This window comes from Anomaloglossus baeobatrachus, chromosome 4 (assembly GCF_048569485.1).
Source record: "Anomaloglossus baeobatrachus isolate aAnoBae1 chromosome 4, aAnoBae1.hap1, whole genome shotgun sequence".
Classification (NCBI taxonomy): Eukaryota; Metazoa; Chordata; class Amphibia; order Anura; family Aromobatidae; genus Anomaloglossus; species Anomaloglossus baeobatrachus.
In genome coordinates, this window is record NC_134356.1 from 340,263,170 (window position 1) to 340,275,184 (window position 12,015).

The 12,015-nt window shown below is 46.3% G+C and overlaps 1 protein-coding gene across 2 annotated transcripts in view; it reads right to left on the reverse strand.

Annotated features, from left to right (window-relative positions):
* WASL (WASP like actin nucleation promoting factor) overlaps window positions 1-3,723 on the reverse strand; it is a 78,341-nt gene extending 74,618 nt beyond the window's left edge. Inside the window, exon 1 of one of the 2 annotated variants that reach the window (XM_075345079.1) lies at window positions 3,410-3,723. In XM_075345079.1, coding sequence (XP_075201194.1) covers window positions 3,410-3,517 — 108 coding nt within the window. In that variant the 5' untranslated portion in view covers window positions 3,518-3,723. The remainder of the gene's footprint in view (window positions 1-3,409) is intronic. The other variant, XM_075345080.1, reaches the window with a different exon arrangement.
* Window positions 3,724-12,015: the final 8,292 nt, after the last annotated feature.

Sequence of the window (12,015 nt, forward strand, 5' to 3'; positions counted from 1 at the left end):
TCATGTTTACATTAAACTGGAAATTTCCATTCAGAAAAAAAACTGCAACAGCAGCTAGCATCCAACTTATTCTAATGGATTCTGCATGGAAAAGACAGCACATTAGCTTCTATGGATCAGCTCCATTGGATGGGACGAAGCCTCGTGTGAATCCGTGGCAGAAAGCCAAACCATTTCTGCGGTATGCAAATTTCAGAGAACATACCCCAAGGCAGGCAGAATTATTTTTCAGGTGCAGCTCTGAAGAGAAGAAAGCACGTGTTGATACACATTACAGTGATGCTGAACTGCCCTTACACCAGCCGCCCCACACCTAATGCTCAATACAACAAAGTCATTTTTTCACTAGTTTTAAAAGGAACAACCAGCTGGATTTTCATATATAAAAGTAAAGCCAGTGCTATACTGGTGCTAGGATGCTGAATGTAAGCATACCTTCTGTTCTGAGATTGGATGTTTTATTTCAGAAATATGTGCAAGTAAAGTTCCAGCAATGCACTGCTATTTGATTGACAGGTGCAACAGGAAGGGACTATGTGGGTATGGCCTTGCTATCTATTTCCACCCCTGTCTGCCCGGCCTTCCTCCCCCTGTCGCCATTCTTAATTCCGGCATAGGCAGACAGAGGGGCAGAACTGATAGCAAGACCAGACCCGCATATTCACTTCCTGTTGCACCTGTCAATCAAATATTGCATTGCTGGAACTTTACTTGCACATATTTCTGAAATAAAACATAACATCCAATCTCAGAACAGAAGGTATGCTTACATTCAGCATCCTAGTATCAGTATAGCACTGGTTTTACTTTACACATGAAAATCCTGCTGGTTGGTTCCTATTTAAGAAAATGTTAGCTCATGTTAGGTGTTTTATTTCTACACTCATCATTTGCAAGATTTTTTTTTTTGGAGGGGGGGGGGTGTGAATCAAACTCGTGTTTGAGTGGGGTTTCCTCTGGGTACTCTGGTTTCCTCCAGGACTTCAAAAACACACTGACGGGGGATTGATATTGTGGGCCCCAGTGGGAACAGTGATGATGGTTGTGGAATTAATGTCACTTTAAAAGCAAGCTCAACAAATCGCTATACAAGAGAAACTCATTTCTGATAGACTGATTGATACTTAGTGGAGAATCGCCCCAGAGGCAGTTGTGTAATTGGTATCAGTGATTCATTGCACCTTCTGAGCAATCACTCTCTTTAGTCCTAAATATCTTGAGCAATCCATTCTACCTCACCCTATAATTCATCTTCTAGTCTCCCAAATAAGATGAGACGCAATAATTATTTCTAAATTGGGGTCCCTGGTCTTTATGTGGTTGTTTGAGACGCTGAAGGAAAATCAAAGTCCCTGCGCCTGCTTTCCTGTCAGCCATTGACAGCATTTCTGTGAATCGGCCGGCATAAGACTGACCATTTACCAAATACAGGAGCTGTGAACTAATCTGCCGGAAAACCACAGTAAATCAGACTGTCAATGCCGATCCTGTACACACAGGACCAAAGCCTGAAATTAGAGGGAAATGATGAACTGATACGTTTACTCTTATCTATTAAAAGGTGACCTGCAAGGAAAGAACATGTCTCTTCTGCTGTGACAGCGCTGGCAGGTATTTGTCAACATGACCCTTGGAGCATTGTGGCCGGGTGACATCATGGCAGCAGCAGATCCGACCTGCTCCAGATAGACAGGTGACTCCGGAGTGCGAGCAGGAAGTCAGGAGAAAAGCTCAAGGCACTTCTAAGAAGCTGGATGTCTTCTGTAGTTACAGGAAACACCCCTACCTGAAATATGTCTGAAGGAGGGTGGACCTTGGTCTGCAATGCAAGACCATTGGCATCAGACAACTCCCCACACATCACACAGCAATACAGGCACATGAGTGGGCTGTGCATGAGTGGCTATATGGTGTGTGGTGCAGTGGCCACTGTCAGTGTGTGTCCCAAGCAGATTATAAACTCCATATGCAACATAGGCACGAGTGGGCTGTGCATGAGTGGCTATATGGTGTGCACTACACCAGCCTCTATCATACTGTGTATATTATATAATGCAAGCATATTAACTTCCTACACATTAATACAGGTACATGAGTGAGCAGTACAAGAGCGGATATTCGGTGTGCACTACAGCAGTGACTGTCAGACTGTGTGTAATATATAGTGGACTGTGCACGAGTGGATATATACACACAGGATAACACACACAATGCTTACACCTACATACCAATGACATGCACACATATATATTATATATATATATATATATATATATACACACACACACACACACACACACACATATATATACACACACACACATACACACAGGATAACACACACATACCCAATGATATGCACACACATAGGATAACACACACAATGCTTACACATACATACCCAATGATATGCACACACATAGGATAACACACACACACACACACAATGCTTACACATACATACCCAATGATATGCACACAAGATCACACACACACAATGCTTACACATACATACCCAATGATATGCACACACATATACACACACACAGGATAACACACACACAATGCTTACACATACATACCCAATGATATGCACACAGGATAACACACACACACACAATGCTTACACATACATACCCAATGATATGCACACACATATACACACACACACACACAGGATAACACACACACAATGCTTACACATACGTACCCAATGATATGCACACACATACACACACACAGGATAACACACACAATGCTTACACATACATACCCAATGATATGCACACACATATACACACACACACACACACACACAGGATAACACACACACAATGCTTACACATACATACCCAATGATATGCACACACATATACACACACACAGGATAACACACACACAATGCTTACACATACATACCCAATGATATGCACACACATATACACACACACACACACACACAGGATAACACACACACAATGCTTACACATACGTACCCAATGATATGCACACACATATACACACACACACACACACACACACAGGATAACACACACACAATGCTTACACATACATACCCAATGATATGCACACACATATACACACACACACACAGGATAACACACACACAATGCTTACACATACGTACCCAATGATATGCACACACATATACACACACACACACACACACACAGGATAACACACACACAATGCTTACACATACATACCCAATGATATGCACACACATATACACACACACACACAGGATAACACACACACAATGCTTACACATACATACCCAATGATATGCACACACATATATATACACACACACAAGATGCTAATAGACCCCGCACGTACATGTCCGGGCCCTTCCTGCAGTCCCCAGCACTAGGCCCGCCGCACTCACCACACACTTCTTGCCCAGGTAGCTGTACAGAGTGTCATTCTCCTGCGCAGTGAGCAGCATGGAGCCGCTGTTGGTGACCCGCTTGCTCTGCCGGTTGTTGTTGCTCATGTCTCCGGTCAGTGTCCTCCCCGCGGACGGCAGCGCTACCCCGGTGCTCTGTGGTGACTCAGGGCCGCTCCATGTCCCGGGCGCTTGTCGTCGTGTTGTGGGCGGATCCGCCGCTACCGCTTCCTCCCTAGCTGGCGGTGCAGGCCGGCGCTGGAACTCAGGTGGGCGTAGCTATGACACGTGCGCGCTCCTGATTACAGCGGACGCGCAGGGACGTAGTGTGCGGCGGCCCGGAGAGTGCGTGCGCGCCACATAAATCACACGACTGAGTGCGGTGCGCGGCTGCCGTCAGCTGGAAGAGGGACTGCTGTAATCACTGCCCATAGTTACTAGAAGGCGGAGCCACAAAACGTGAGCTTCGTTCACTGCTCTCTCCAGCTTCCGTAGTCACCTGACTCTGTCACTGTCTCTGTCAGTGGTCACCTGACTCTGTCACTGTCTCTGTCAGTAGTCACCTGACTGTCACTGTCTCTGTCAGTAGTCACCTGACTCTGTCACTGTCTCTGTCAGTAGTCACCTGACTCTGTCACTGTCTCTGTCAGTAGTCACCTGACTGTCACTGTCTCTGTCAGTAGTCACCTGACTCTGTCACTGTCTCTGTCAGTAGTCACCTGACTCTGTCACTGTCTCTGTCAGTAGTCACCTGACTCTGTCACTGTCTCTGTCAGTAGTCACCTGACTGTCACTGTCTCTGTCAGTAGTCACCTGACTCTGTCACTGTCTCTGTCAGTAGTCACCTGACTGTCACTGTCTCTGTCAGTAGTCACCTGACTCTGTCACTGTCTCTGTCAGTAGTCACCTGACTCTGTCACTGTCTCTGTCAGTAGTCACCTGACTGTCACTGTCTCTGTCAGTAGTCACCTGACTCTGTCACTGTCTCTGTCAGTAGTCACCTGACTGTCACTGTCTCTGTCAGTAGTCACCTGACTCTGTCACTGTCTCTGTCAGTAGTCACCTGACTCTGTCACTGTCTCTGTCAGTAGTCACCTGACTGTCACTGTCTCTGTCAGTAGTCACCTGACTCTGTCACTGTCTCTGTCAGTAGTCACCTGACTGTCACTGTCTCTGTCAGTAGTCACCTGACTCTGTCACTGTCTCTGTCAGTAGTCACCTGACTCTGTCACTGTCTCTGTCAATAGTCACCTGACTGTCACTGTCTCTGTCAGTAGTCACCTGACTCTGTCACTGTCTCTGTCAGTAGTCACCTGACTCTGTCACTGTCTCTGTCAGTAGTCACCTGACTGTCACTGTCTCTGTCAGTAGTCACCTGACTCTGTCACTGTCTCTGTCAGTAGTCACCTGACTGTCACTGTCTCTGTCAGTAGTCACCTGACTCTGTCACTGTCTCTGTCAGTAGTCACCTGACTCTGTCACTGTCTCTGTCAGTAGTCACCTGACTGTCACTGTCTCTGTCAGTAGTCACCTGACTCTGTCACTGTCTCTGTCAGTAGTCACCTGACTCTGTCAATGTCTGTCAGTGTTTTTAGTAGGGATGAGTGACCCATGAATATTCTGGTTCCACGAATCAGCACAAACTGAATGAAAAATTGGGTGCAAAAAACAAACGTGATGCTGAACTTGACTAGGAACAACGTCCCCATAGAAGTCAAAGGGGATGAGACGTTGGGGGCTGTAAAATGGGCATAGTAAGTGCTAGAGCGCTGCAAGTTAAATGGTGTAAAGAGCAGGATAGTTATATACACGATGGCTGCGGTCAGACTGTCTTATGGGTCTTATTAAAGGGAACTTGTCGCCAGATTTGGCCCCTATAAACTGTGGCCACCATCAGTGAGCCCTTATATACAGCATTCCAGAATACTGTATATAAGAGCTCAAGCTGATCTGTAGAACATAAAACACTTTTATTATACTCACCTAGGGGGGTGGTCTGGTGCATGGGTGGCAATCACCCTCCTCTTGCTACCCAGCCCAGTATGGATGACGTGCCCTACGTCATCCACACAGGCCGCCACTGAGGTCCTGCGCAGGTGCACTTTGATCTGCCCTGCTGAGGACAGGTCACAGTACTGCAATACGCAGGCCCGAAGAAAGGTCAAAGACCGGCCACGCATGTGCACTACAATACATTGATCTGCCCTCAGCGGGCAGATCAAAGTGCACCTGCGCAGCTCCACAATGCCGGCCTGGGTGGATATGTAGGACACATCATCCACACAAGCCTGCGAACAAGGAAGCGGCCATCGGAGCAGAGAAGAGGCGCTAGACTGGAAACCAGCGACACCTATCGGACTGGACTATCCCCTAAGTGAGTATAATAAATGTCTTTTTTACATTCTACAGAGTGGCTTGGGCTCCTATATACAGTATTCTAGAATGCTGTATAGAGGAGCTTACTGGTGGTGGCTGCAGCTTATAATCGCCAAATCTGGTGACAGATTCCATTTAAGGTTCATGAATATTCACTGCTTCCCCCACCCACCCTTTGTGCCAGTGTCTGATGGGTTGTAGATTGCTATAAACTCCCCCCACTCTGTGTCCGCGTTTGTGATTGGTTGCAGTCAGTTTGCTGTATAGTAGTGTAAAAAAAAAATAAAAAAAAATGACATATACTCCCACCATATTTTGACAGCCAGCGCCAGTAAAACAACAGCTGCAGCACCTACCTGTGATCTTTACAGTGGCTGGATATCAAAATAGAGGGGAAAAAAGACATAGGATCCCCGCTATTTTTGATATCCAGCCATGGTAAAGAAGACACGTGGGGGCTTGTATTATCAGGATGGGAGGAGCCATGGATATTGCCCTCCAGCCTAAAAATACAAGCCCACAGTTGCCCAGAATTGTCGCATCCTGATTGCTCTTGTGAGGTGGCAATTGGGCTAATATAAGAGGTTAATGACAGCTGTGACCCCACATTACTAATCCTGTAAGTGAAAAGAAATATAACACAAACAGCCAAAAAATCCTTTATTTGAAATAAAATGCGCACGCCCGTTTTCACCCCTTAATTGACCCAAGAAACATCCGTGCAGAACCGATGTAATCCATACGAAGTCCCACGACAATCCAAGTTCTGCTACATACTGAAGTCGCAGCACTCAGGCACATTAGACAACATGACCGCCCACTGCGGCTTCAGGCAGACAGTGTCTGAGCCGCAGCTGCGAGCGGTGATGTCACTGAGTTTTCCTGTGGTCACAACCGGAGGTTTCCATGTTACTGCACCTGTGATCACAGATAAACTCACCTCTGGTGAACTCATTAAACTCAGTGACCTCACCTCAGCTGAACTCATTAAGTTCAATGAGACCTGCATCTCATAGCAGAAATGCAGATTCATTGCTGGGATTTATGCACCTTCCTGCACCAAATCTGCATCTTCTGGCAAAAAAACGCATCTACTCATGATTAGAGATGAGCGGTGTTCAAATCAAACTGTTCGCCAATCTCAAGTTCGACCTGTTTTTGGCGATGGACTCGAACGATTAGCTTCACGTTCGACAGTTCGAGTTACTGTTCGATAACGGTTCGATCACCAAAAGCGTAGCTAGTTACTAGCTGGCTTTTCACAGTAATACTGTCATTCAATGTTAATAATAATATTATCCAAATTCAGCGTATAGTGTGCGGCGGAGACGCGGTTTAGATCAGTGCTGCTGAGTGCTGAAAGAATGGTGATCACCATTTTTTTTTTTCCTAACCACGCGTCCAGTGGGGTGGGCCAGGCTGTCAGCCATTCACAGACACGCACACACACACACACAGCAAGGTGCATTTTTGGCAGACAAGCAAGGGCATGTGTCATTGGCTGTGTATGTCACATGTCCTTGCCCTATAAGACCCGGTCATTTTCCCCATCCCTGCCATTATCTCAGTGCTGCAGTTGTGTGTCAGTCACCGCTCCCGCTGCTGTTGCTGTGGGTGCTATAAAGTGCAATCGAGACATCAGTTTAGGGAGTAGAGACTAGTTGTAATTTCAGCCCTTTTCAGGGCTAGATTATAGTAGTTCATAGCAATTTTTGCTAGGCAGGTCTGTGCCAGTGCTGTGACAGTGTTTTTCACAGCATCTGTCCAAATCAGCTCAGGCAATTCCTTTGGGCATAGTATCAGTGTGTGTGATAGTGGCGTAGCACTGCTGTCAAGAAAGCTACCCCACCTCTCCATCTGTAGTAGCCAATTTTTAACTGCAGCTAGTCCAGGCAATCCCTTGGGCATAGTATCAGTGTGTGATAGTCAGCGGTGTAAAGGGAGCTTTACACGCTACGATATCGTTAATGTTTTATCGTCGTGGTCACGTTGTTAGTGATGCACATCCGGCGTCATTAACGATATCGCAGCGTGTGACACTTACCAGCGACCTTAAGCGACCTCAACAATGGTGAAAATCGTTCACCATGGAGAGGTCGTCCCAAAGTTAAAAATCGGTAAGGGTTGTTTATCCAGGTGGTTCATCGCTCCTGCGGCAGCACACATCGCTGCAGGAGCGAGGAACGTCTCCTTACCTGCTGCCGGCCACAATGCGGAAGGAAGAGGTGGGCGGGATGTTTACATCATGCTCAGCTCCGCCCTTCCGCTTTGATTGGCTGGCCGCTTAGTGACGTTGTGGTGAGGTCGCTGTGATGCCGAACGTCCCTCCCCCTTGAAGGAGGGATTGTTCGGCAGTCACAGCGACGCCGCTGACCAGGTAAGTGCGTGTGATGCTGCCGTAGCGATAATGTTCGCTGCGGCAGCGATCACAAACAATCGCATGCGCGACGGTGGTGGGTACTTACACGCTCGATATCGCTACAAATTGCTAGCGATATCGCTACCGTGTAAAGCCCCCTTAAGTGTGTGATAGTCAGTGGTTTACCACTGCTGTCAAGAAAGCTACCCCACCTCTCCACCTGTAGTAGCCAATTTTTAACTGCAAAAAGTCCAGGCAATTCCTTTTGGGCATAGTATCAGTGTGTGATAGTCAGCGGTGTAGCAGTCTTGTAAAGTAAGATACGCCACCTGTCTCCATCTCTATTAGCCAATTTTTAACTGCAAAAAGTCCAGGCATCCCTTAGTATCAGTGTGTGATAGTCAGTGGCGTACCACTGCTGTCAAGAAAGCTACCCCACCTCTCCATCTGTAGTAGCCAATTTTTAACTGCAGCTAGTCCAGGCAATCCCTTGGGCATAGTATCAGTGTGTGATAGTCAGCGGTGTATCAGTCTTGTAAAGTAAGATACACCACCTCTCCATCTCTAGTAGCCAATTTTTAACTGCAGCCAATCTGTGAGAAAGGTGCAGGTGTAGATATAATGTTGCCTTCATCCAAAGGTGGTGCTCTCGATGTCTGAGAGAGCTCAACACCAGCAGCTGTTTCCACTTCCAAAACACCTGACAACCAGCCAATCACACTGCTTGTTGCGGGTAAAGAGGTGGAAGGTCTGCATCCAAAAGCATGTGTGACTGCTGTCCCCACAGTCATAGAGGATGAAGAGCGCACGGATGCACTTTATGTGGCAGACGGTGGTGGGCCCATCCCGCTAAGCCGCATTGTAGCACAGTGACCTTCCCACTGCGACTTATGCTTCATTGAAAGTTGTGTACAGGGTGGGCTCCCCAGTATACAGCTAAACCACGCACCAGGAAAAGGACTCTAGGCAGTTGGGTCGATAAATGATTGTTTTACTTTACCAAAACAAAAAATAAAACATGCATAAAACAGAAAGAATAGAACAATCTATTCACAAGGCCAAAAGCCTACACCCCTATGCTGCGGCACTCGTAATGGCGATTTATACCGCCTTCTTACCAACCTTTGCCTAACCAAAGGACTGTCTAAACAGTTCCCTAATACCTGGTAATCCCTCTGGGTAGCAGGAGTAATTGTGTGTGTGTGTGTGTGTGTGTGTTTGTGCGAACACGACCTACTAGCACAAGAGCTTACAACATATCTACCTAAACATTAGACAAAACCAGGGTCTGACTGGGGTGTTTGGGGCCTACCAGGGGGGGAAATAACTCTAGGGGCCCACTACCCTACAGCTACATGCAAATATCTATTAGCTGCTATGCCCGTTATAGTTTAGCGCTGACTGTAAAGCACGGGCGGCTCCTGCACATCTCCTGTGCACACACAAAATAACTGTACAATTACAGTAGTTTGCAGTAATGGGATCTTTGGTGACAAGTTATCACCGATCCACAGGTAGGTGATAACTTATTGACTGGTGGAACCAGACCAGTGGAAACCGCACCGATCGGAAGAATGAGGACCTTTTATCCCTGACAGGGCACTTATATGCCCATTATACAATGCAGCAGCAGGTGGGATGTGTGACCGCAGCTCCATTCATCCTCTGTGGGGTGGGATGTGTGACCGCAGCTCCATTCATCCTCTGTGGGGTGGGATGTGTGACCGCAGCTCCATTCATCCTCTGTGGGGTGGGATGTGTGACCGCAGGTCCATTTATCCTCTGTGGGGTGGGATGTGTGACCGCAGCTTCATTCACCCTCTGTGGAGCAGTCAGATAAAAACAAGCGCAGCACTCGCAGCCACTGAGGAATGAATGGATCAGGGGTCGAGTCAGACATGAGCTTGTGTAATGGGGATAAAAGTTGCACATTTTGCCGATCAGTTCGAGTCCCAGCAATCTGACCCCACTGATGAATAAGTTATCACATACTTAGGCCACGTTCACACTTTCACTATTTGGTCAGTTTCTTACATCAGTATTTGTAGCCAAAATCAGGAGTGGGTGAAAAATGCAGAAGCGGTGCCCGTCTTTCTATTATACTTTTCCTCTCATTTTACTGATTTTACAATTCCTGGTTTTGGCTTCAAATACTGAGGTAAAAAAACTCCCAAATACTGTGTGCACGTGGCCTTAGTAAAGGAGATTACTTGTTTTCACTGGAGAACCTCTGTAACTGCATATTTGCTGCAGTGCAATAGTCACAGGACAGCGAGGGGTTAAACATTCAAGTATTTAAACTATTGGAAATAAAGAATCTTCCCCATATTGATAGAGAGAAAGTGACCTCGAGACACAACACAATCCACTATACCAAGACCAATAATATCACATACAAGGGGGAAATACCGCCACCCCGTGACCAGACAACATATTACCACCACATAGTGACCGAATACAATCACATACAAGAGAGAAATACCGCCACACCGTGACCAGATAACATATTACCAATACATAGTGATTAAACACAACCACATATAAGAGAGTAATACCACCACACCATAATTAGACCACATAGTAACCAAATATTACCACATACAAGGGAGAAATACCACGACACCATGACCAGACTACTAAATAATACTAAATACAAGAGACAAATACAACCAAACCATGACAAGACCACATATTACTACTACACGATGACGAATACTACAATAAATGATCATGAATAAAAACCACAATACTATTATTACCATCAGTGGCATTACACACAGGAGCTCTGTATATAGTGTCAGTGTACAGGTAATACAGTGATCACAGATGACTTTATAAACAAGAGATCTGTATATAGGTAATGGGCCCCCCCCCATCCGTGTGCCGTGTACCAACGCCCCCCCCCCCCCCATCCTTGTGCAGTGTATGAATGGGCCCCCCATCCTTTAGTAATGTCCTCATTCCAGTCCCCTTCCTGTCCCCTATCATGCCGTTGTTCGCACACACACACACACGTTAGCATAAGTTCACACACTGCATTTTTTTGATGCTGCGTTTGTGCGTTTTTGCGGCAAAAAACGCACAAAACCGCACCCACGGCAAAAATACGCATGCGTTTTTACCGCGTTTTTCTGCGTTTTTGCGTGGTTTTTATCAGTGAACAATGCCATTAAAGATTGTTGACAGAAAAAGAAAAAAGGTGTGATGTCATTTCTTTCTTCAATATGTTCTTCATTCTCCACTAGTGTATGCAGGAGAGCAGACAGCTGCAGAACTACAAGGCTCAGCTTGCTCCATCCAGGACTGTATGCTGGAGGGAGAGGCAGGGGGAGCAGAACTACAAGGCTCAGCATGCTCCATTCACTAGAAAATGGCGCTTTCATAGAAGCGCCATCTTCTTGCGCTGTATCCAACTCTCTCAGCTGCCCTGATGCCGGGTGGCTCGCTGGGTAATAATGGGGTTAGGGCTAGCTGTATATTATCAACTGGCCCTAAGCCCGAAATTCATGGTGTCACGCCAATATTAGACATGGCCACCATGAATTTCTAGTAAAGATAAAAAAAACAACACACAGAAAAATATTTTTATTAGAAATAAAACACAAACACAATTAGTGACTCCATCTTTATTGAAATAAAGAACCCACCTCCGCAGTAATCCTGGGTTAAAGGTCCCGTGCCGTCCAATTCGGATCCAATATCATCTGATCGGTTTGCTGGAAGGCAAAGCGATCAGATGATGTGTCAGGTTCAAGGGCCTGAATCACATGACACATCAGCTGATTGTATAAAAGCTGTTTATACAATCAGCTGATGCATCAGTGCAAAAAAAAAACTACTCACTTCTGTCACGCAACGTCGGACTAACTAC